Raw genomic sequence first — 27,085 nt, forward strand, 5'->3', positions numbered from 1 at the left:
CTATTATTTCTCCCGATTTTAGCTTATTTTTTGGTTCTCCCGATTTTAGCTTATTTTTTGGTGAACTTCAAAAGTTTGTTTTCAAATTCCGCTATTTCAGCATTGTACGCCAGTAGCCGGAAGTCCTTCGCTCATTGGCCGCTTTCAAATTAAATATCGACGTTTATCAATAGGAGAAATGCGCGCGAATGTGTGGTGTTTATTGAAACCTGTATATTGCGACGCGAACATCGATTGTCAATCTCTCGTTCTCCCGTGCTATGTTCGTATTCCTTCACATCAGCCCAGTCGATTCTAGAGGCTAGTCGCTAGATTTGCAGTAATTTAGTGACAGAATTTAAAAAAAGCGACTAGTGACTTGTCTAGAGATTTTAGGAGCCATTTGGAGACAATTCTGGCGAATTTTAATTTATTACTTTATAAAAATAGCATTGCGCTTCGCATAATCGCGCGTGCGCATGATGCAATATATTAATCTATGCATTTGCTAAGTAATGGCATCTAAGTGCATGACTGATTCACACGTGTGGAGCCTGAGTTCGTACTATTTTCGGAAGACTTATCAGAGACCGATCATCTCACTCACATACTTCCTGTGAGGGAATAGAGATGTGTAATTTTTTGCCTTCTAGCCTTGCATAGTAACAGTCGGGTTTTGAGACAATGAGTGTTATAATATGTACCATAGTACTCCTATATTGCACAAAACATGTAGAAATAGCAGTTTTAACCAGTTGTATCTCCTGATTTTCATATCAAAATCTCCTGATTTTTGGTTTTGTGAAGTTGGCATGTATGATATCCTAAAATAACCCCAAAGAAATGAAAATATTCATCACCATTTTACTTCTGCAAAGTATTTGTTAATATATATTTGGGAGGTAGGCTATTTTGAAGAGAAATAAGTGCAGTTGTTCACACTTCTTTTCTTTCTAGAGTATCTGACACCTTGAGATTCAATGACCTACATCACTATATCGCTCCAACAAACCATCGCCAACGCTGCGTGGCCGTTGGATGCGAATCTCGTGGCCGCACAGAATGCGTCAAGAATAATGTGGACGTCTGTGTAAAATACTTTTTCCTCTCCAAACTAGTGAAAAATGGGAATATGTGACTAAAAACTGAAGTCTATAGTAGTATTACTCCTGTTTCCTAAAGATATGACACGTCTGAGCTAATGTAATTTTTCGGAATTCCCAAAGGGATGTCACAAATGAACATATAAACACCGTCGGTTTTTTTGTTTATTGCTAAGTATATTGTAATAGATATTCTGTAACAATATTAAGCATTAAATTTCATGGTATTCTAACGAGGTTACAATTTTTGTGTTTCATACAAAAGGTGTGTCAAGCGCCGTGCAGTACCACAGGGTACCAGGCCCTCATTTAGAAACCGATCATCCAATTTTTAGAAAAGTGACTTTTAAATGTTCTCTAATATGTGAATGCTGACAATATTAAATGAAAATGAAAAACTTGAAAATTGAAAACTCTGGCGTTCCCAGGTTAAGTTCGTAATTTATTTTATCAAATACTTCCTCTCATGCAGAGGCTGCCTTCTGACGAAGTATACTTTTACATTTATTTTTAGAAGATAAATAGATATACTGTACTTGAGAAATGTTGAAGGTAATCTAATTGTAACAGTGATTTCTTAGAATTATCAGTGAGCCCCTTAAGGCTATGATGGCAATCTCCCGTAATGCTGTAACTGGCAGAGACATCTGTTTCCAGAAATTAGCGGCAAAAGCGGGAATCGTTCCCCTTGCTCCAATCATCAGACCTACTATGTCGATTTCCTCTATCTGGTATTTCTCCCTGTAGTAAGGAATTGTTGGTAAGTAAATGTTCCTTTTCTCTAGGTTAACATCTGGGGGCTGCGACTTATGGCTTTCAAAGCGAATTGTGGGGTCAATGATGTAACCTCTCTTCTTATTCTTGAAAGCAATGATGTCAATCCTTCTGTGGCTTCCGTTGTCCGCTAAGCCATGAACCTCTTCAAATACCTGGATACCAGGGTCTTTTAGCATTGCCGCAATTAACGAGCGAATGTTACGATGACGCGTATTCCTTAAAAGTTCACCATGAGGACAAGATCCCAGAATATGCGCAAGAGTTTCAGTCTCCTTGAGGCAGCGCCTAAAAAAGGGAATCGTTCCGAGATCTTCCTGGTACCGATCTAACTGCTGAAATGTTTGCTGTCATCTTAATTGCTTCATGCCATTCACTACATGATAAGCCTTGATGGTCTTGAATCCAGGATTTGGCAGGAGTATACTCATTGTACAAACATACACCTCTTCCTTTCTGCTGCAAGTTACACCACTCACTGAATGCCCTTTCTCTCAGTATTCTTCTCACGTTCCTGGCACCTGTTACTTCTAGGCGTGGATGTAGCAAATTGTCAGATGGAGGGACATTGAGGGATTGTAGTGAGAGAGTTATTTCTTCTTTCAGATTTCTTGTAGCACAGATGTATTTGTCACCTGAGCTTAATAGTACCTTACAGATGTTAATGTGCTGAAGATGAGCTTCCCAAGTGGCGCAGAAGAGTCCCAACCCTTTATATTTTTTCTCAGTGTAGACCATTCCATTAGGAATGTCTGCAGGTATTTGATGAATTTCCTTAAGAGCACTTCGAATTAGTATGTCTGTATCAGCAAGGAACTTTTTCGGAATCTTCTCTGGCTTGATAGTTTGGAATGGGTATATGAGAGATGGGCATATAACTGTGTTTTTTACTTTAAATTTCTAGTGGAGAAGAAACCAATTTCTCCATTTTATTCCGTAATTTTTTAAGCTCTTCTGTAGGTTGAAAAATTATTTCATTTGAAAAGTTAACTCCCAGATAGCGGATTTTTTTTCCACGTCGCAAACTCGATATATCATAGCTCTTAAATTCAGCTGGGTCTTCGATTAACTTTCTGCGTTCGATGCAGATTGCCGTAGATTTCATTGGGTTGATATAAAGCCCTATTTCATGAAATCTCCTTGTGACTATATTCGAGAGCTCAAGTGCTGCTGTTCGACTATTTCCTATGACAACCAAGTCATCAGCGAAACCCATGATCGTTGAAGGTGGAAGATGTGGTATTAAAGAAAATCCATAGTGGCTTGTGAGAGAGTCTTCAGTTAGTTCGTTTAAAATATGATCTGTTGCTAGATTGTAGAGGCAGGGAGAAAGAGGTGATCCCTGCATAACACCCCTTTTTTAGGCTTGAGGTGGCTGTCTTTCCAGTTACAGTTTCTATTTTTGTAGTGTTTCCTGTCTGGAGATTAACTATTAGTTCCTTTAATTTCTCAGGTATTCCTAATGTCCTCAAGGTCTCATGTAAATGAAGGTGCCCAATGTTGTCAAACGCCTTTCTGACGTCTAGAAAAATCACTGTTAGATCAGTTTTGTTCAGTTTCGCGGAATTTAAAACCGAATCGAGTGTGGAAGTATTGATATGTGTACCGGCTGAAGATATAAATCCCCGTTGTTGTGGATTAAAAGGAACGTATTCTCTCAGGCGTTTATCAAGAGCTCGCTCAATCTCCTAACAACAGAAAATATTGTGATTGGTCTCCAGTTTGCAATGTCATCAGGGGCACCTCCCTTGTGTATAAGAACGGTTCTTGCCTTTCTAAAACACGGTGGTACCTGTCCTATTTGAAGCATACGAGTGGCTATTGTGACAATTATCTCGGAAGCAATGTCACTTTTAATAGCTCTAACGATGACGTAATCAGGTCCGAGTGAAGTGTCCACTGCAATTCTACTTGTTGCAAACTGTATTTCATCTTTAGATATAACATCATTAAACGTGTCATTGTAAACCGTTTGTGTAGCTTCACTCACTTTTTGGGGATAATTTTCTCTCACTGAATTATTTTTTCATGTCCTAATATTTCATGGAAATAGCCATATACATGTTGAGAATTAATCAGACATCTTTCATTGTTTTCATGAAGGACAGTTCTAACTGCTTTCCTACATTGATTGTGGAACTGAAATTGAGTTAACTGATATAAATATTTACTTCGTCTTTTTTCTCTATCCCTATTAGTGGACCTTTGCGGATTTGAACTTTGTTTATATCCTTTTTCCATATTAACATACGATTTCTTTTTACGCGCCTCGTAAAATTTCCTTGCTGGGTGTTTAGGCCCAGGCAAAAAATCAATTGCAGTGGACGGAAACTTTAGAAAGTCTTCTACAAATAGGAAAAATTCAGAATCATTGATGTCACCTTGTAGCCTTTCCCTCCATATCACCATTTGCTCTTTGTATTACGAGTTATGTGTGTTTTGTTGTTTTATTTCTTTTCTGGATTCATACCCTTGTTCTACAGATGTTCCTGAATTTATTTCAGTATTTACTTGGTGGTTCGATTCCCCAGCTGTCTGTCTATTCACTAGCCGTGTTCGGTGCTCATTCGGATGTGCTTTTGAGATATGAATATTGACCCCCCTGAGTGGACTTAAACAGTTGCCTGCAATGGTTACACACAGGCTGAGAGGAATTACTTTTGTCATTAGCTGAAACATTACTTCTGTTTGAATCATCCATCTCAATGCATGATGTGTCAGCAGAGGTATATAAACTTCGGTTAACCTTACTTACGTGATCCCCAGCTGATCATTCAAGTGCTATGGTAACTAAGCACTATAAGTAAATAAACAAATATGGCTTCCCAGACTGAAGATGTACACACATTCAATTTGAAAAGATTATATCAAAAAATATACTGACGAAAACACAGATAACATAGTATCGTATAAAAATCAATATAAATAACCACAATCACAATTCTATTATGCTGAAGAATACATCACTTAAAAGATGAATCCTATAAAGACCACATGCAATATCCTTGGCTAATGTAGGTGATATCGATTATACTACAATGAAAGAAAGAATTGAAAAGAAATAAGTCAAATAGTGGTTCATCTTACGTAACCAAGTGTTGGACGTATTAGTAAAATAACATGCTAGGAAGCAAATGACATGAAAAAGAAAAATGAAAAGAAGAAAATGATGGAGATTATAAGGAAAAATCACTAAGGTTTAATGAAAAATGTTAAGAATGGAGGGAAACTTAAGGTGGGGCTGAAGAATGAGGTAATGGCTGCTTGGTTTGGATACAGAGGCCCCATATCAGAGTATGTGACATTCGGGGAGGATGTATTCAGACATGACTTTGAAACGCCTCAAGTCTGTTCAGGGTGGTCTACCACCCAAGTCTTTAACATTTGATTCCCTTAGCGGGGGGCATAGCCCTGGGAACAAGCGCGGTGTGAAAGTATGGGTCCAGCTTCCCTAGGTTCCTGCTTGTTACCTGAACCAATGGGCAAGATTTCAAGCTGGTTAATCCATTCATTTCAGTTGATACATTGAAGGTGTATACAGCAAATTTGAGGATGTGCAATGGTTGTTTGCTCCTCAAGACGCGTGCTGCACTTCAAGCAGATCGGATACTCAAGTGCGACCACTTTGGCAAAATCCCAGTCAAAGTGGAAGAGCACAGATATTGAGTCTGGTTTGCAGAGTCATCTCTCACCGTAACTACGTCTTGAACACTGACGGAGAGTTGAAGATATAAAGAACCATGGTCCGACACACGTCCAGCGCATTACGTGCCAACTTCAACTGTGAAGACATTGCCATCCGTGCTTTTATAGTCTATTTCATGTTGTCAATGTTACCAGAAAAATTCGAGGTAACAACCTATCGCTGCAATGTAAGGTTGTACATCCCACCTCCCATGCGGTGCTATCAGTGTCAAAGGTTTAGATACCTGGAATTTCGTTGTTCGAATCAGTTAATGTGTGGTAGGTATGGAAGAGAAACTCATGGTGCAAAAAAGCGCTCACCTTCGAACAGGTGCACTAACTGCCCTGGTTCTCATTCTCTTTGAGAGATGGAAACTGTTCATTCTATTAGCGACTAGAGGATCCACGAAATCAAAACCCTGGATGGTCTTTCCTACCAGGAATGCACCTTTGAATGTACCTGCAAAGACACTAGACTTCAGTGTGATACCACAGAATCTCGCAAGTTCGTCGTGTACTTGTGCAACACCCTTGAAGATCGCTGCACCTAACGCGGCAGTTGCTCTTGTGAGCAAGACCACAAAAAGTAAAAGCTCAAAGGCGGGGTCATCCCTACCTTCAACCACAAACAAGTCTGTGCTGGCTAGGAAACATAAGCCAGCACAGCAGAGGAAGAAGACGCTCGTTCTCCCAAGAGATTGCCAAAAGCTGTGCCCAAGCCGGCTGAGGCGTCGTCGTCAACACGGCCTGGGAATTTACCTCCCAGCCCATATAAAGTCAGGGAAGAAGGATGCAGATACCAGGTGTTCTCCCACCCCTCCTGCCAAAGGGGACATGTGCCCTCTATCCGGAAGGTCTATGTCAGCGCTAGCAGATAGTCCTGCTGGAAAACCTGCGCACTTCCCTCACAGGAGGAAACCCCTCCCCTGGGAAAAGTCAAAGACATGTAGTGACGAGGTGATACACGTTGAGCATTCATCTCCATCTTCAGGTTGAAAAGCAGCTCTCCTCTTACTACCTAAAATGTCTGAAAAAAAGTTCACACTGTGTCACTGTTAGAGTGGAATTACAGTTATGACAGGCAACTTACTGAGCTGTGCCAGCTAATCAGTCAGTTCGCGGCGAGTATAGTCTGTATTCAAGAAACTGATCTCAGACCATGTCATTACATGGTCATGAAAAGTTTGACTATACTCAACAGAACAGATTATGCTAACCGGGCCTCCGGTGGCATTGGTATTGGGTCAATGCATAAGTTTGTGCGATAGTCTTTTGGGTTGGCATCAATGCAGCGTGAAGGGATTGCTTATCGTTATTCTGTTTTAACTGAGTTTGGAGTTTGTGTGTTGTGAAACACAGGTTTTGGTGATTGTGAACGTATTATTTTTATTTCAGACAAACAGATATGGAATGTCAAGTTGAGAAAAGTGAGCATTTCCGACACATTTTACTCGTGAGTTTAACTGAGGATCCAGTGCAGCAGGAGCTGCGAAAACAGTTTGTGAAGTGTACGGGAATGAAGCAATATTGCTGAAAGAACAGCATGAAAATGGTTTTCCCACTTTCGAGCAGGATGGTTTGATTTGTTTGATGATTCACGTTCTGCAAGACCTTCAGATTTTGATGAAAGTTGCTTGAATGTGTTTTTTCACGAGAGTCCTCGTCAGATATGCAGGAAATGGTACAAGTTTTTGAATGTGGTCAGTCGTATGCCATTTGCATTTGATGGGTATGGTACAGAAATTGGGTGTATGGATACCACATGTGAGGGTGACAGTAACAAAAATCAACAATAAACGTCTGTTCGCCATTACTTATTCGGCACTGGTTGGCTTGTGATAGGCACGAAGCATTCCTTTTGAACATTGTCACGGGTGACAAGAAATGGTGCCTGTATGTCAACATGAAGAAGAGGAAAGAGTGTCTCGTGGCTCAGCTCATCATAAAAAGCAACTTTCCATGTCAAGGATAGTGCCCATCCACAGAAAATCATCTTGTGTGTTTAATGGAACAGAGATGGCATTCTTCACCATGAACTTCTTCCGAGAAACGTAATAATTACATCTGCTGTGTATAGTGACCAACTAAGATAGCTTGCCGTTGCTGTTGACAACAAAAGACAAAGAGAACAACCAGTCTTATTGTTCCATGTTAATGCTCGTCCGCATACAGCGCAATTGACCAAAGGTGCGATTGCTGAACTTAGCTGGGAACCTCTTCCTCATCCTCCGTATGGCCCTGACCTTTCCCCTTCAGATTTCCATCTTTTCTACTCTTTCTAACCACATTCAGGGGCTAGTGTTTCCTGACTAAGCTTCTCTTGACCAATGGCTAACAGATTTCTTCCAGTCAAAACCAAAACACTTCTACAGGCTAGGCATTCAACTGCTACCTGAACGTTGGCAGGAGGTCATAGAGAGTGGGGGTGAATACACCACTGAGTGATTGTGAGTTACAGTGCGTGACAGTGACACTAAAGTAAAATATAAGAACCGCACAAATTTATGCATCGACCCGTTATTTTTATTCATTCTGATACCTACAGGGAAGTGGTTCCACTAAGAACTCAGATGGAGGCAGTAGCGGTATGTGTTTCGCTGCCTGTCATAATTACAGTTTGCACTATTTATTTCCCACCAGGCCACACTCTTAATATCAATTATGTAATTGATCTTATAGATCAGCTCCCACCTCCTTTTCTCTTATTGAGTGATATGAATGCCCATCACCCATTATGGGGCTCTGAAATACCTTGCCTCAGAGGAAGAAAGTTGGAACAGTTAATAAGACAGCTGAATTTATGGATTTTGAATACAGTTGAACCAACACATTTCAGGACAGTGCACGGTACCTTCTCCTGCACTGACATCAGTCTGTGCAGCCAAGCACTTGCTTCCTTGCTTCGTTGCAATGTACACGATGACCTCTGTGACAGTGATCATTTCTCCATTAATCTTGCATTGCCGGGCTGAGTGGCTCAGATGGTTGAGGCGCTGGCCTTCTGACCCCAACTTGGCAGGTTCGATCCTGGCTCAGTCCGGTGGTATTCGAAGGTGCTCAAATACGTCAGCCTCGTGTCGGTAGATTTACTGGCACGTAAAAGAACTCCTGCGGGACTAAATTCCGGCACCTCGGCGTCTCCGAAGACCGAAAAAGTAGTTAGTGGGACGTAAAGCACATAGCATTATTATTATTATTATTAATCTTGCTTTGTTGAAACAGAAATACATCGAGGTGCCTCCCTGATAGATTCTTTAATGTGCTTATTGGCCAAAGTTCGCATCATTAGCAGTCTTTGACGCGAATAGCTGGAGCCTCTACGATGATATAAATTAAATCTTAAAAGTTATTCTTGCTGCTGTTGAGGAGTCCATTCCATCTTTTTCTGGGATCCCTTGGTGTAAACTCGCTCCTTGCTGGAATGAAGAAATTGCAGCAGCTATAAAAGAACGTTGTCATGCTCATAAATGCTATCATAAGCATCCTACTATGGCCAACTTGGTAACAATTAAAAAGCTCTACGCTGAGGCTCACGTTATTATTTGACAGAGTAAGAAATCTTCAAAGGAAAGATTTGTGTCGTCCATGACATCGCATACACAAGTCATCTCAAGTGTGGTCTAAACTACTACACATTTCGGGTGTACAAGGACCATCTTTGTACCGGGAATTTTCATTGCAGGCCGTATCGTCACTGATCCACCCTTGGTTGCTAATCAGCTAGGAAATCATTTTGTGGGTGTGTCTGGTTCTGGGAATTACCATCCTAATTTCCATGCTCTGACCCATCATCTGTGTTTTGCCACCCGGGCTTCAGAAGATTATAACCTGCCTTTTATGGAGTGGGAACTTCTGAGCGCCTGGGTGCTTTGCGAGGACACAAATCCCAGACCAGATAATATCCATAACTAGGTGTTAACGCCTCAGCAAAGATAGCCTCTTATATTATCTTCTTGGGGTGTACAACCAAATCCGAATAGAGTGAGTTTTTGTCACAGTGGTGAAAGTGAATAGTAATTCATCTCCTCAAATGTGACAAAGATCTTAAATATGCAGAAGCTACCGACCTGTTTGTCGGGGGTGCCTGTTATCCCCTAGTGGGCGCATCCCCGGGTGGCGGATAGGGGGACCCTACAATTCAGTAGGTTGAAATATCCAGTACAACCTGCGGGGCTTTAAAATACTGGGATACTCTCTCTCCAGGGGTCACAAATATGGAGGGCCCAAGCCCAGGGTATTGGTGAAGACCCCAATGGCATCAGTGGCAGAGAAGGTGGACTTTGGTACGGCATCGGTGGCGGAAGAGGGAGACTTGTAGCATCTGTACTCGAGTGGAGTGGCCTAAAATAACACCTGGCAGTAGGTATAAAATGCCTTTGGGAGTGGCGACCCCATCATAATAATAGGTCATATATAACCGGGCGAGTTGGCCATGCGGTTAGAGGCGCGGAGCTGTGAACTTGCATCCGGGAGATAGTGGGTTCAAATCCCACTGTCGGCAGCCCTGAAGAGGTTTTCTGTGGTTTCCCATTTTCACACCAGGCAAATGCTGGGGCTGTACCTTAACTGAGGCCATGGCCGCTTCCTTCTGACTCCTAGCCCTTTTCTGCCCTATCGTCGCCATAAGACCGTCTGTGTCGGTGCGACGTAAAGCAACTTGTAAAAAAAAAAAAATTGTCTTGGCTTGTTGATTCATTTGTTCACAGCGTGTTTTGCCAGGTTGTATTTTGAGATAATGCTGTCCTGATTTACTTCATTGAGCATGACAACTGGTTCATCTTCTTCCTGCTGCACTGCCATCACCACACTCTTTGCCTTGCTGATGTTTAGGCTGTGACTCTTCAGCTCATCTAGTTTATCAGTCTCTTTTCTGATTCACTCCAGTTGGCAGTGTCATCAGCAAATATGAAGGCTTGTAGGTCACCACGTCCTTTTCTTTTAAGTAATTTCATTATGACCTGCATTATGATGATTAGAAGAGGTAATAACAAACTCCCCTGCTGCACTCCTCTGTTTGTTTCATACCAGTCCAAGAAACCACCACCTACTTGAAAACAGCTTCTGTTCTCTCTGTACGTCATCTTCACTTAGTCTGTGAGGCTGTCTTGCACCTGCAGTTCTGTCATGCATTGCCTAATATTTTCCCCTGGTACACTGTCATAAGCTTTCTTAAGGTCCAAAAACAGAGGCATCACCTTCTCCCAGTATTTCTCCATCAGCATCCTAACTGGAAAGATGTGATCTGTAGTTGCCCTTTTTGGCTTAAAACCATACTATTCTACCTCTAGAAATGGTTCGGCAGTATCTCTGATTCCTCTAAGATTTCCGACCCCCCCCCCAATATTTCCAGACTATGAGATAGCAGCATAATACTGTGATAATTGATGCTTTTACACCTGCTTCCTTTCTTGAACAGGGGTACAGTTATGCCCTTCTTCCAATCCTCCGGGATGGTGTTTCTCTGCCATGTCACATTGTGCAATCTGTACAACCACTGGGTTCCCACAATTCCTGCTGCTCGCCGCATATCCGCGCTCGGTGTTTTCTGTACCTATTGCCTTTCCTTTCCTTTCCTTTCCTTTCCTCATGCTCTTGAGCACCTTCTCAATCTCCAGTCATGTGATTCTTGGTTCAGTGTCTTCCCTGATTTCCCCCTCATCTCATACAGAATTCTTCCATTTCTATTGGCTTTATGGTTTCTTTATCACAGCACTTGTTCTTCACTACTTTATATAGCAGTTCTTCTACTGTCCTCTTCCAGTCTGTCTGCGAACTTGTTCTGTTTCTTGTACTACTCTGTTCTTAACAGCAAGTTTCTTGGAGTCTGGGGATTTCTTGGTTGTTGATTTCTTGCCCCTGTCTTTGTTTTCTTTATCTAGTTCCTTCTAACTGACTTCCATTGGACTTCAGCAAAATTAAATAGCTCTTGCGGACCAAACATATTAAAAAAGATGGCGCCTGCTCCTCGTGTTAGAGGCAGCTGTCAAAAAACGACTGTACTCCAGGTTAGCAGCAGCTTCTGTAATCCTGGCAATAGGTATAAAATGCACTTGACGACAAAGCAAACCGTCAGTTGAGTAATATCCTATCGCATCAGTGGCTATCATCATCATCATCTACTAAAGGCAATGCCTTGTCGCTCTAGCCACATCTGGCGATCTTCTGATGGCCTCTTCATGTTGCTGTATGAAAAACACGCCAGTTCACCGACGGAGTTCCTGATGTATGACATTCTTGGTTGTCCCCTGGGTCTCTCTCCCAGTACTTTACCTTGGATGATTGTTTGGAGAAGAGAGTCATGTCTCAGTACGTGTCCAGGGAACTTTGTTTTCCTCTTCTTTATTGTAGCCATGCTGAGTTCAATGGCTGTGTCTCTTCGAAATTCAGATCATGCTAGAGCGTTCTTCTAAAGCGATGCGCGCCACTTGCGCCCAAGTGACGTGAAAAATGTGTGAGCATTATCTTCCCATGGACGGGGAAGGTTAAAGAAGCTAGTCTGACATCGACAAGTAAGACTAAGATTTGCAACACTCAACATTGGAACATTGATCGGATGACATCATGAGCTAACAGAAGTGCTGAATAACAAATGTGTTAGCGTTGCCTGCATGCAGGAGACCAAGTGGAGAGTTTCAAAAGTACAACAATATGGAAATGGCTACAAAGTCATCTACCATGGTACAAGTACTGCATAAAATGGTGTGACAGTAGTAATTGACCAGCACTACCACATCTTCATCATCACAAGTGTCAGCAGAGTGTTGGTAGGCTCATGTCTATCAAGACTTATTCACCATCAATGACTGTCCATATTATATCTTGCTATGCTCCTCAAACTGCCTGTACAGAGGATGAGAAGGATGAATTCTGGAAAAGTCTTGATACCCATCTTCGAGCGATTCCCCCCCCCCCCCCCTCCCGATGAGTCCATTATCCTTGGAGGAGACGTAAATGGACATGTTGGGTCTCAGCGGGAAGGATATATGAGATGCGACGGTGGATATGGACTTGGCATCCGAAACGATGATGATTGCCACATACTTAATTGTGCAGAGCCTCATGGTCTGGTTATTACCAACGCATGCTTCAAGAAAAGGCTAACATATCTAGCAACCTATGCTAGTGGAAGCAATGCTACACAGAACGATTATATTGGATGGTTTGACAACAAGATTTGAAGCTGGTGACAGACACCAAAGTGTTTCCGTATAACTGCTTTGTCCTCAACACTGCTTGCTTATCGTTGATATTCTGAAAAATATCAAACAACCTAAAATACCTAAAACTGGGCCAGAGCAAATCGGATGGTAGAGAATGAATGTCAGCGAAATGCACTGAAGACAGCCTTAAGTAACTTCTCTGTGAAGCCTGACCAAACAGCAGAAGATATGTGGAAAGTTGCTGTGAAACAGATACACGAGGGAGTAACAGTAACTCTGAGAAAACCATACCTAGGCAGAAATACATTGACAAGCAGATCAGGTGGAGGGATGATGAAGTCCAGCAAGTAATTAAAGGGGGGGAAGATGGCCTTGAAGACTTGGTGGAACACACGTCTTGATGCTGACTTTCCCCAGTATCAAGTACATACTGAAATTAGCAACAAAAAGAGCGGTGGCTGTTGCAAAAGACAGTTATTACAAAGATCTGTACAACCAGCTTGACACGCCATTAGGAGAAAACAACATATATCACTTTGCTAACTCTCGTGACCGTTCAACCCAGGACTTTGGACATGTAGTGCATATCAAGGGAGCTGGCAACAAACTACTCTGTGACGAATCGGCTATCCTCCAACGATGGTCAGACTACTTTGCTGACATCAGCAACAAAGAATTTACACATCCACCAATTGCAAGTCCTGCTCCCACCTTCAGACCTGTGCCCTTAAATACAGCTGAAGAAATAATGACAGACATCAAGAAGATAAAGAATGGGGAAGCGACTGGCCCAGATAAAATACCAGCAGAAAATGGAAAATGCTCAGAAAGCCTACTTCTTAGTTCCTTGCTACACTCTTCTGCCAGATCATCACCGAGAACAAACTTCCTCACACATGGACAACTAGCACGACAGTTCCAATTTGGAAAGGTAAAGGAGATGCAAGTCTGCTTGACCTACTACCCTATTAAACTGCTCTGCCATACATTGAAGATATTCGAGTGAGTGTTGGACACCAGACTCAGAAACATTATCAATATAACAGCCGACCAGTGTGGATTCATTAAACATCTGTAGCACCATTGATGCAATCCATGCCACTGGCCTATTGATGGAAAAACACAGTGTGTATACATGGCATTTCTAGACCTCAAAAAGCATTCAACAGAGTCCCACACAACCTTATTTGGTGTGCTCTTCGCTGCCGTGGTGTTCCTGAAGTCTATGTAAGCTGCATAAAATTTCTACACCACAATATCACTAGTGTGGTCTGGAGTTCAGCTGGTATACAGACACTGGACACCTGGACCCTTCTTTAAGCAGATGAACATGCCTTGAAGTCCAATACCAGGTGCAAACCTGGATGGATAGACTGGCTGAGAATGGACTGCGCTTCAACCTCCATAAGACAGAATACCTAGAATGCAGTCCCCAAACTCGTGGTGTCATTACAACTAATGGTCAAGACCTGCAGAAGACCATGCGTATTAAATTCCTAGGGTCCATTGTCACCTCACACGGCGATGCAACTTCTGATACCCAGACGAGAGTAAATGCAGCTTGGCACAAGTGAAGAGAAGTCACTGGAGTCCTCTGCCATAAAAAGATGGCTAAGCATATCAAATATAAAATTTACACCACCAGGGTACACTTAGCAGCCATTTATGGGGCAGAATGTTACCCAATGACGAAGAAACCTGAGTAGGCTCTTCATACTATGGAGATGAAGATGCTTCGATGGACTCTTGGACTGGCTTGTTGTGACCGCTTGAGGAATGCAGGTGTATGACAAAGATTTAGCGCGTTGCTGCAATTGTGGACAAAGTAAGGAAAGCTCGTCTCCACTGGTATGGTAACATAATGGGAAGGCAGGACTATTTATTGTAAAAACAGCTCTCCAGTTTGATCTGGGTGGAATACGATCACATGGAAGACCATTAAAACTGCAATCCAATAACATCCAGGCTGATCTGTGATGTTGGCTTTAAACTTGAAGATGTCGTCAATGGAGCGAAATGCAGGAAATATAGCAAAACAACGAACTCTGTATGCCGGGATAACAGTAGGAAAGAAAGACAGTACCTTCTTTATTTGGTTTCTGTTTCACAGCTGTGTGGACTTGATTATTTCACCATGGTGTTTCCTTTTCCCCTTTGATTAAAGTTGTGACTCTCCATAGGTTTTTAGCTTCAACCACAAATATTTCTTTGAAAATCTTTCACTCTCCCTCTACATTAGTAACTTCACTCTTTGGCAGGCTTTGTTGGATTCTTGTATTGAACTTCTTCCAATTTCCATGTCTTGACCTTACATGATTTCTTGATAAACTTGACATCAACTTTATAATGGGGTTAAGAATAGATAAAGACAAAGAAAGAGGATGAAGATTTAAGAATAGAAATTCAGAGATATATGGATTGGGCCTGGACCATATGTCCCCCATATATCAAGTGAAGCCAGATAGATAGGTGAAGCAGTGAGACTCAGAATAGCCTAAAGTCGAGGAACCAGCTGCAAAAAGTTAGAGTAAAATGGAGATCTCTCTCCCCATTCCTTTGAAGATTCATTCACTTTCTTCTTATTCTTATTCTTCTTAATGTGCCATCTTCTAGCGAATGTTGGCGGTCAACATGGCGATCTTGAATTTGGATGCAGTGACATGGAACAGAGACATCGTGTCCAACCCATACCAGTCTACGATGTTCTTCATCCATAGAGTTCGTCGTCTAGATTATTTCCTTCTATTCTTTCGTGTATAACAAGCTGCAGGTTTCTTTTCTTATCATTCCGCATTACATGGTCGAAGTATTCCAGTTTCCGCCTTTTAATGGTTAGCATGACTTCAGTCTTCTTTCCAAGTCGATCCAACACCTCGGAATTCCGGATTCTGTCTGTCCACGAAATGCGAAGCATCCGTCTGTACACCCATATTTCGAATATTACTGTATGTAAATATGTCTATGTAAATATTTTAACTGTATATAAGAACATCATGTAGAATGTAATTGTATATTTGTATATTATAATTTTAAGTGGTGATGGAGGCACTTTTGTGTATATGGGGCTATGCCCTTTCTCCATTCACCATCCCTAAATTGTAACTACAATTAGTGGAAAATAAATAATAATAATAATAATAATAGTCTTTTGCAGAGGGCTTGAGTAAGTGTCCAGCCTTCCATTCCATAAAGTAACATGGGAAAGATGTAGGCACGGACCAGACGGAGCCTTAGGTTTAATTGTAGGTTGTGGTTGTTGAGCAGTTTCTTCATCTGCGTGAAGATGCTTCTCGCATGTCCAGTGCGGACCTGTTTTTCTTGGCTGCAGTCCCATTTTTGGTTGAGGTAACATCCTAGATACCTGTATTGGTGAACCCTAGCGATGGGTTTATTGTCGAGAGTGAGCTGCACATGGAGGTCTTGCCGTTTACTGATGACCATGAACTGGGTTTTCTTAATGTTTATCTTCAGTCTTCCGTTGTTGCAAGCAACATTCACTTTGTCTAATAATGCTTGAAGTTCTTCTGCGTTGTCTGCCAGCAATACCATGTCGTCAGCATAACGAAGGTGGTTTAGACGTTCTCCGTTGATAATGAGCCTATGGTAGACGGTTCTTCAAGAGCTTCTGCAAGGATAGCTTCCGAGTAAATGTTGAAGAGTAGAGGCGATAATACGCAGCCTTGTCGAACGCCATGGCGGTTGTCTATTTCTTCTGAAAGGTTTTCCTCATTCTTGATTGCTGCTTTCTGACACCAGTACAAGTTGGCAACAATTACACTTCATTTTACGACATATGTTACTCATAGCTGTTTATTGCCATTCTCAAGATAAGACTTGAAATAGTTATAATTCAAAGTTACTACATGTTAATTATATATAACGTGTTTGTGATACCGTATCCAGGTACCAGTGTTCGTTTAGTTATAATAAATATAACACTGCAAATCAATGGAGATACAAGTAAGTCATTTATAGAGAGACAGGAACATGAATAGGAACACTATCTCATCATGTTTCTATTATTTGATTTGACACTTGTTTGTTCCTTTCTATTACTGAGATGTAAGTAAGATTCACATGCTGTATCGAGGTGGATGATGAAATACGATATGTGGTAGGAAGTAAAACATTTATGTAATCCAAAGCATCTAATATATTTAGCAGTAATGTTGACAAAACTGCTGTTATCTTTGAGGTATGTTAATCTATTTTCCTGATATATTTTACTGAAAACAAGATATATGGTGGTCTCACATTGGAGATAAAGGGTGTTTTCCGTGGTTTTAGCATAGTAGAACAACTTGATTTAGGGCATACTGATTGTGAAGCCTTAAATGTTTATGACTTAAGGGAGTTTGACTTTACAAAGGAAATTTTGTGTGTCCTATTCAGAACATACCCATCTTCATCATTGGATGGAGTAATAATAGTCAGACGTTTCAACTCGTTTGAACCGTCTTCAGTGAAAAAAGGTTAAAGTTATTTACATAATTGATGCTAAAAAATGTTTGAAAACATAATTAAGGAAAGAATGAAAAACAAAAGAGACATGACAGAATTAAAACAATTCAATATATACACAATTCCATCATTAGATGGAGTAATAATCAACTCGTTTGCGCCATCTTCAGTGAAAAGGTTAAAGTTATTTACATGATTGATGCTGAAAAATGTGTTAAAACCTAATGAAGAAAAGAATGAAAACAAATGAGACATGACGGAAACAAACAATATGTCACTGTGGCTAGAGCCCTGCGCTGATATAGAAAATATTATCCGCATCCGGAGTTTCTTCATACGCATCCACGAATGGTTTTCCGCTTCTGCAAATGGTTATCTGTGGATATTGTAAACATTTCACTACGGTATACTACACCCAAGTTATTTAAACGGATAGATCTGTTAACATAATACAATAGTTAAAGTTTAAGAACCTCATATTAAATCCGTATTGAACCGAGAATATAATGGGAACAAAACAGTGGGATCCACCTATTCAGTTCATCACAATGTTATAAGCTGAATTCTAACATTTTATTAATAGTGAGACTGGTTTTGTTGCGTGTATGCATCATCTTCAGCCATAAACTTGAAAAAAGACAATAACAACTTAAGGTTACAAAAACAATGCGTAATAAATATGTACACTAAACTTATGAATAATTGGTAGAAATTGACATGATTAAAAACATGAACCGGGAACAGTAACTTATAACACTAGCTTAATAGTTCTCTTTTTTCTGAAAATATAGTACCAATTCCTTTTTGAATGAGTAAGGTCTTATAAGGAGTTAGAGAAGATACTGCCTGTTCTCCCGACTACACACGTCACACACGCTGCCAGAGGTCCCACCTTGAACAGAGAACACAGTCTAGCACCCTGGGGCAAATATGGTGTCCGCCTCATTTTCACATTAAAAAAATATAAAATTATAAATACACAGTAGACCAACTCCAGCCATAGATTCGTTAAGGTTTATTTTGAGTTAGAGAAGACCTGCATTTTACCATGTAAAACGGAGCTTGAAGAATTTTCACGTTCTTTCCAGATTCAAAACTTGTTATGTCAATTTTAAAATATGTTCAGTTATTTTAAGAAAGAATGCCACATACAATTTTAATGACCAGTATTTCAGTCAGTGCTTTGAAAATGGTTTTGACTGAAGCTCCTAACGTTTTTTTATCCTACATTTCAAGACTCGGTGAACTTTCATCAAGAGGACTTTCACTTCGTATAAGACCTTACTTATTCAAAAAGGAATTGGCGCTATATTTTCAGAAAAAGAGAACTTTTAAGCTAGTGTTATAAGTTATTGCTCCCGGCTCACATTTTTTATCATGTCAAATTCTACCAATTATTCATAAGATTAGCGTACATATTTATTACACATTGTTCTTGTAACCTTAAGTTTTTATTGTCTTTTTTCAAGTTTATGGCTGAAGATGATGCATACACGCATCGAAACCAGTCTCATTGTTAATAAAATATTATAATTCATCTTATAACATTGTGTTGTATTGAATAGGTGGACACTCTACAGTCGCAGGTTTATGAGAGACTTTCTCTTGCAATAACCATCAACATATTGACCTCTGTTCCTTCCTTCCATTAATTGTAGGCAGGAGCCAGTTAGGGTTAAGTGATATTTACGGCTGTATGGTCTCAAGGCGCTTTATATATAACCATTCTCCCATACCACTGTCAAGGTCGCCTAACCACAAGCAAAAATAAGAGAATACTTGAGTGAAAATTAATAAACTTCATTATTTATAAATTAGAAAAATTATCTGCACTGTCACATAGTCTTTAGATATCCGCATCCGTGCAGTGCTCTAATTATGGCGAGGTTGTGGACATTTAGTCAAAAACTTGCACTGTGTTATAATTTAAAAACAGGACAAAATCACTGTGCTAAAAATTCAAGGAGACAGTCTGTCTCTGTTCAGTCAGCATCACAAATAGTTAAGAGGGGAGCAAAAAAACTTGAGAAAGCAAGTAGTTGCCTTCTCGATAGAGCGTGACCTTCTCAAATTTAACAGTCCCATTCTTACTGATCTTGTATATTATTGGCTTAACAAACTGCCTTTCACGAGTGCAGCTATTAAAAAAAATTGAACGTTATTGGCGGTTTTCCACTGTGTGTCACATACATTTTGCCTGGCATCTGTTATCTTCTCTAACACAGCTTCTCAATTTTTCGCTGCCCTCCTGATTATTTAAAACTAAGGCAAACACACCTAGCCAACATTGGACGTGGTCATTGAGAACGGGACTGCTAAAATTGAGAAGATCAGGCCTTTTGAGAGTGCAACTATTAAAAAAATTTGAACTTCATTGGTGGTTTTCCACTCTGTGTCACATACGTTGTACCTGGCACGTGTTTCCTCTCAAACTTAATTTCTCAAGTTTTTTTTGCTTCCCTCTTAACTATGTGTGATGCTGACTGAACGGAGACAGACTGTTTCTTTGAATTTTTAGCACGGTGATTTCATCGTGTTTTTTAATTATAACACACTGCAAGTTATTTTACTGAGAGGTCCACAACCTTGCCATAATTAGAGCCCTGCACGGATGCAGATATCCACGGACTATATGACAGTGCGGATAATTTTGCTGATAATTTATAAATAATGAAGTTTATTGATTTCACTCAGGTATACTCATATTTTTGCTTGTGGTTAGGCGACCTTGACAGTGGTATGGGAGAATGGTTATATATAAAGAGCCTTGAGAACATAAAGCATATGATTTAAGACTAACTGGCTCCTGCCCACAATTAATGGAAGGAACGAACAAAGGTCACTATGTCGATCGTTGTCGCAAGAGAAAATCTCTCATAAACCTGCGACTGTAGGGTGTCTAGTGCCAGGTATCAGGCCTATTGTATTACGTTAACCCCCGGATACTCATTTATTTCGTTGTAGTATAGAGTATATTCTTTGTCAGGAATGTTGATGCTCTCTATAGCTGCCTGTCAATGTTGCAATTAACTGGCGAGTATGTTTTCGGCTTGACTAGGCACGCCGTTTAGACGCCAGATGTATTAGAAACAAGCATTGCTGTTTCAGTGCTGGCAATGACCGAGCAAAGGAACGTCGCTGCACAGACGGCCAAGTAGATGACTTTCAAATCAGTCAGTGGTTAGATGAAAGTAGTGATAGTATTATTAGCGGTGATAGTGACGATAGTGAACAGGATATTCTTACACACGAAGTACACCAAACTGAATCTGAAGAAGGTACAAGCAGTGAGGAAGATACCCCGCCCGTGTGTCCGGCGACAAATGACGATGAAGGCACCGGCAGCAATAATTCTGGATGGTTCACTGCTAAGGACAATTTCAAGTGTCTAAGGGATCATCCACATACTAATGTGCGTAGAAGGGTCCATAATATTATCATGCACTTTCGTGGCCCTAAGGGAATAGCTCGTATTGTCTATTGAATGTTTAGAATGTTTTATAGGTAGCAATATAATACAAATGATAATCACAGCAACAAATGTTTATATAGATGAATTAAGAGATAAGTTCAAACGTGATCGTGATGCAAAATTTACTGATACTGCAGAAATAAGTGCTTTGATAAAGTGCTAAATTTCCTTAAAATGTTCGCAGAATCTCTAAGACAGTTTTTTAACCTGATATTGTTTTAATTTATTTACCATGCAGATATGTTCTGATGTCTGTATTTTGGGTATGTATATATAGATATATAAATTTAAAAGCTGTAATTCTTTTATTTCTGTTTCCATAGTAGATTTCCCTTAGTGTGATATGCAGTCAAATTTTCCTTCAAGAGTTTTTATTTCCTCTTCTCAACAAAAGAAAAACTACATATGGTCTTCAAATTCGGCATAGAATATTTATATATACTACTATTTAAGATATTATTATTACCAAAGAAACTCTAGCCATAATCACCAATTGTTTGTTTCTGTCATATCTCGTTTGTTTTCATTCTTTTCTTCATTAGGTTTTAACACATTTTTCAGCATCAATTATGTAAATAACTTTAACCTTTTTTTCACTGAAGATGGCTCAAACGAGTTGTAACATGTTTGACTATTATTACTCCATCTAACGATGGAGATGTGTATGTACTGAATAGGAGGACACATTAAATTTCCTTTGTAAAGTGAAAACCGTCAATTCAGAATGATCCTAATATATTTTAATTGAGGGAGGTGGTTTTATTTGGAAATGCAGTATAGACGGAGTGATTCAATTTATTATAAGTGCAGTTTGTAGGGATGAGTCAGCAACATAGAAACATGGAGAAATCCCAATAAATATATGTTTGGAAACTAACCATTTCAGAGCTATGATGTAAATACATGTGCAACTCTTACAGTGCTGTTCATGCTCTATGTTCCAGACACAGGCACCTTGCTCCACATTGGATGTCAACAATGTGTTGTGTTTGTAGAGCCATTTGAAGCATTTGTCAAGGTACTTCACACATTTTCTATCAAAGAGATGAGGTGGTGGTGATTATTGTTTTAAGAGGAAGTACAACTAGGCAACCATCCTCTATATAACACTAATCAGAGGGGAAAATATGGAAGGGGTCCAACACTTCGAAAAATGATGATATCGGCCAAAGGAAGACAAGGGCCACGAAGGGCGTGAAAATGAAAGACTCCCTAGCCCTCGCAAACCTAATAGCGTCGGGGTCGGAAAAGAATAAGAGTTGACCAAGGGAGGTCGGATAGGATAGATGAAAGTGAGGAGCCTGACACAAGTAAGTGGAAGCAATGCCAGGACTCACCCGAGGGCCCCGCGGTCGCCAACCCACGCTCCAAAGTCCAGAGCCCCTGAGGCCCCTTTTAGTCGCCTCTTAGACAGGCAGGAGATACCGTGTGTGTTATTCTACCGCCCCCACCTGCAGGGGGATCAAAGAGATGACTGACATCGATTTCAAATGGTCGCATTATTGTGTGAGGTGCCATTACTACTGCTTCAAATGCTGCTACAAATACATGATGCTGTTGATATCCTCTGTGAAGCCTGGTACCTGCAATATTAAGCATGATTAAATCATATTTCTGAAATGGTTGGTTTCTGGACCTATATTTATTTGTGACTTTTTTTTCCTTGTTTCATTGCCCTATATACCCCACTACAGTTTGTACCTGTAATTTTGAAACACTCTGAATGAGAGAAAATTGCAAAAGTTAGTGGTAGAGGTGATTTGTTAACTAAATCCACTTAGATTTTTGCTAGAGCCCCGAAACAGTGTGTTCTATATAGCAATTGTTCCATATTGAATGCTCTGATTGTAATTTGAAGATGTGCTTTGTGTGTTCTAGATCATCTTTGATCTGATAATTCCAGTGGTAATATCCTGAATTTTACTTCATTTTGTGCAGTTTTGTACGGATTTGGTCGCATGCCCTGGTGTTGCCTCTCAAAATACAACTACCGTATTAATTTCAAGTGGAGGAACTGACAGATAGTGACTGCTTGTTGTACATCAGATACATCTGTGCCATGGAGCCAGCATGCACTGTTAAAGTTGAAGAGCCAGAAGTTGTAAAAGGTATAGTTTAATTTTCATCTTTTAATTTTGTTTCTATATTACATTTACTATTAGCTGTTGTATACCTGTCGTTGACAGGTTAGTTTTTGTAATTGCAGCAGTAATACCATCTAGTGGAGCACCCAGTTCGTTTAGACATCTCATGGTATGGTATGGTATGGTAGTGTGGTATTGTATGGTATAGTCCTGATGCTATTCTGTTTGTTACTGTGAATAATTGATAAAAACCTCACAGTAGCTGAAGGTTCCACTTTCCACAAAATTTGGTGCAATGCGGGATCTTCAGGGTGGGTGAGGATTTGCTGAAACATCTTCTCCACATCTTATGGTTACAAAATCTAAGTCATCATTCATTATTTTCATTTCCCCCCATCCAGCTCCTACAAGTTCGGGGTGTTGATGGTACTTCTCCACCATTGCCTCTCTTCTCACCACTCCTCTTCAGTAATTGTATTCCGGTCCGTTCTTCTGTTTCTTATTCTTTTCTTGACAGAGTCTGTCCGTCTTGCTCTCGGCCTCCCGCTTGACGTCCTTTCCTCTATCTTAACCTCCAGTCTAAGTACGATGTGAAAATGATCTCACTGCATATTAGGTCCTATGATGAGCTTGTCGTTGAGTAATGTCACAAATAATTTCTTTGCTGAGGCATCAAACACCAATCTGACTTTAGTGGTGTCACTATCTGGATGTACCACTGCTTGATGGGGTATGAAGTATGAATTCACCACTTCTTCATTTTGGTTTGTTTCAATTAAGCTCATATGCCTTAGTTTTTGACAATCGTCAATGAAATCTGTGTAAGCAGTCTTGAGTTCTGGTTGTCTGTTTAATCTCTTGACTAATGATTCTAGTCTCGTTGGTGCATAATTTTTTGATTCTCCAAGGATGAGGTCTGGCTTCATTGGTAGACTTACGATGAATGTACTTGGTTTATTCCTTGAAACAGTTCCTGTGTACTGCCTTTTACATATTCTTTCTTTGGTTATGTAATGTTGAATTTCCAGAATTGACTTGTGCTTCCAGAATATTTCCATCTGATCTGATAATTGTTGACTGCTAATTTTTATGCATGCAGTTGTTGAGTCTTGTTTATTCTCTAAAACTTTGCTGCCTATAACCCAACCCAATTGGGTGTTTTGCAGACCTAGTTGACATACAACTTCATTTTTGGGTGGACCCATGACTGTTTTCCTATAGAGTCCAGCACCAATCAATATGTCTATGTCCCCAGACTTGTTGAATGTGGGGTGTGCAAAGCGAATGTCCTTTGGAATAATAACCTTGTCATTCTTGAGTTCGAACTGTGGCAATCGTTCTGTTATAAAAGGCAAAAACCAGAAAACATGATTTTACCTGAAATCCATCATGCCTTGAAGCAAGTTGTACTCTGGTAATTCTTTTTATTTCCACTTTGGAGTAATCAACTCAAATGTTTTATTTGCTTCTCTCCATGTTCAGTAAACCAAGCTTCTTATACGGACCTCCTTTTATTAGATTCAGTTGAGATTCTGAATCCAGTAAGCCTCAGCATGTTATTCTTCTTCTATGAGCATCTTTCACATCAGTTAAAGCCATCGACAATAGTATTTGCAATGTTATTTCTTTCACCAAGCTCGCACTGAGATAAGCAGGTGAATGTGTGTGTGTGTGCGTGCGTGCGTGTGTGTCCGCCAAGGTGTGAGTACTCTTCAGCAAGCCAGGAGCTGGTGTTATGTAGAGCTATAGAAAGTTCTCAATGCGGCAAATGAAAAATAGCGCTGGAAAACTAACAGTTAAATTACTAAAAAGAATGACAAAAACTAACAAAAAATGCAAAGTAATTGGTAAAAAAGGTCCAGAAAGAATATTAGCAATTAGATGAAATAAATAATTCAAGAAAATAATAATATTGAATTACTAAGAGTAGCCAGTGAACAGAAGAGAGCAGCGGAAGGCTACCTTATTGGTACCAATCAGCAAGGAAGTTGCCGATGACATATTCAGTCATAATTAGAAATAAGAAAGGATTTCCTCCTATCAAAGCGGTATTGATAGGTGGAAATCATTTCTAATTGTGTAGTTCGTCAATACGGAAATGAAGATTATAGATTACGATATTCAGTCATGCCCAGGTGAAGGTAGCCAATCAAAAGTCGAGAATTTGATGGCCGCAGGGTCAAGATACCTGGCAAGAAAGAAAGGCAGATGGTCTCCATTAAAACTGTGATGCGAATGTATGCCAAAATGGAACTTACACGGAATTAATGGAAGGCTACCAAAAGAGAATCCACATTAAAGGTAAGACCAGCATCAATAAATATTGAATTTAGTGATAGGCAAGAGGTCCCGAAAATGACATAAATTTGCCAACAGACTTCGCGTATGTTCAGGTGAAGCATGAACCAGAGGGCATTTTGAAAATTTCTTGTGAGAAGGAGTTCCGTTCCTGTGTGTTTCCCATGAGTAATGTACTGTGTAGAGTTGTAGAAAAAGAGTTCTGTTATGTTTTCTGCAGTTTATTGATACATATTTCCCACAATACCCTTTTCTGCAGCAAATCCATGACCTTCTAGCCAGGTTGTTCAAAGCTGGCACCCAAAATACCTTTGTGTTGCTTCCAAGCCATGTAGGGCTTCTGGGCAACAAACTTACTGATCAAGCTGCAAAAGAAGCAGTACTTTTACCACTTAGCCCTGCGAATGTGCCTGCTACGGATATTTGTTCTCAACTACGCCAAACCATCTTGATGTCCTGGGAATTGGAGTGGCTATCTTTCCAAACAGTCAACAAGCTTAGAACAATTAAGAGGCCAACTGCCGTGTGGTGGTCCTTTTTTTTCCATCCCTCACAGGAAGAGGCTGTAGTTTTGATGTAGGCTGAAGATAGATCATGGAAGATCTACACACTCCTATCTCCTAAAGAGGGAAGTCCCCCACACCCCCAAGTATTCTTGTGGAGATCTGAAGAGAATTGTAATTTTTAGTTATGGCCTTGTTGATGTGAATACCCCACCTGGGTACTTAGGTACTTATAGTGATCCCCATGAGGTACTTTCACTCCAACACAGTAATTTGTCAAGGTCTTTTTTGCAGCTGCTCCCAATCCTCTAACTCATTTATTGTTCTGTTCAGTATAACATTATTTATAAAAAGCCTTATCTGTGTTTCCATGATCTGTTTTTTTATTTATTTGGACCCCTTCTTTCTTTCACCCCTCCCCTCTGACCTTCCCCCTTCCCCTCCCTTCTTTACCCCTCCCGCCCCTTCTTTACACCTCCCCTCCTCTCCCTATCTACTCCTTTGTTTACATTGCCTGCTTCCTACAACAAGTCAATGCTTGTTTGTTGTTGCACATTTACTAACTGAAAAATTTTAAGGATATATGCCAGGTTCGATCCCTGGTTTTGTTAATGAAGTATGGGGAGAGTTAGTATCGCGATATCCTATTCACAGATGAATAAATATTCACTGTGGAAGAGTCTTTTAGCAAGCAAAACAAGGCAATAGCATGTCAAAAATGGCACCGCAATATTGGGATATTAAAAATACCAATCATGTCAGCTGTCAAAAAAGTTCTGCTGGACACAATTCACGCTGCTATTGATGAGTGGTCTCAACATCTTTGCCGCTGTGTTGCCGCAAATGGTGATCATTTTGAATAGGAGTATGTTCATTCTGTAGCATTTTTTGTGCTTTTTTCAAAATATATGTATATTCATGGGTTTGCACTTTTTTGTTGAGTACTTAGTACATTAAAAGTACTGACAAAACTTATGGCTGTACTGTGTATAAGAAACCATAAAGGTCAAATAATACTGCCTTGCCGAATCCCTGTATTAAACATTACAGCTTCAGATAATGGTTTATATGAGTAAAAATGAAATACACCTTGTGAAACAAATTTCAGCGGAGGCATTGAGACCAAAGTCACTTGCAAGACATATCTTGCTATGCAGATGAATATAGTTTGTTTTCCACTAAAGAGATGGATCTTCTTCAGTAGAGGTGTATCTAATACACTGGGCCTGGTATCTATTAGTTGACAACAGTTGTATAAACAAATTCCACCTAATAAGGAAAGGATTTTAAACATCTCATGATGCAACTCTGTCTTTTATATTTATTCTGACAGAAGATGGATCTTCTCTTAGTTCTGTTTTCTAGAAATTTAGCTACGCATTCAGTACAGGTGTATGCTTCACAGACAGGATGTAGCGTGGAAGAAAAAGAAGAGTTCCTCAGTGAACTGGAAACATACACTTAAGAAAATGGAAATTACAACACCATGAAGGCATTGGTCGTTTGTGTTGATTTTCAAGATATGGAACGATGCCATGTAGGTATGTAAACGATCAAAGTTTCAGAC

General features: G+C 40.1%; 1 protein-coding gene across 3 annotated transcripts in view; it reads left to right on the top strand.

Moving 5' to 3' along the window:
* LOC136868763 (zinc finger protein 271) overlaps positions 1-27,085 on the top strand; it is a 148,921-nt gene that overhangs the window by 30,719 nt on the left and 91,117 nt on the right. For 2 of the 3 annotated variants that reach the window (XM_067144800.2, XM_067144801.2), the window contains exon 2: positions 22,572-22,741. In XM_067144800.2, coding sequence (XP_067000901.2) covers positions 22,693-22,741 — 49 coding nt within the window. In that variant the 5' untranslated portion in view covers positions 22,572-22,692. Of the gene's footprint in view, positions 1-22,511; positions 22,742-27,085 lie in introns of all 3 variants that reach the window. The other variant, XM_067144799.2, reaches the window with a different exon arrangement.

Source organism: Anabrus simplex, chromosome 1 (assembly GCF_040414725.1).
Source record: "Anabrus simplex isolate iqAnaSimp1 chromosome 1, ASM4041472v1, whole genome shotgun sequence".
Classification (NCBI taxonomy): domain Eukaryota; kingdom Metazoa; phylum Arthropoda; class Insecta; order Orthoptera; family Tettigoniidae; genus Anabrus; species Anabrus simplex.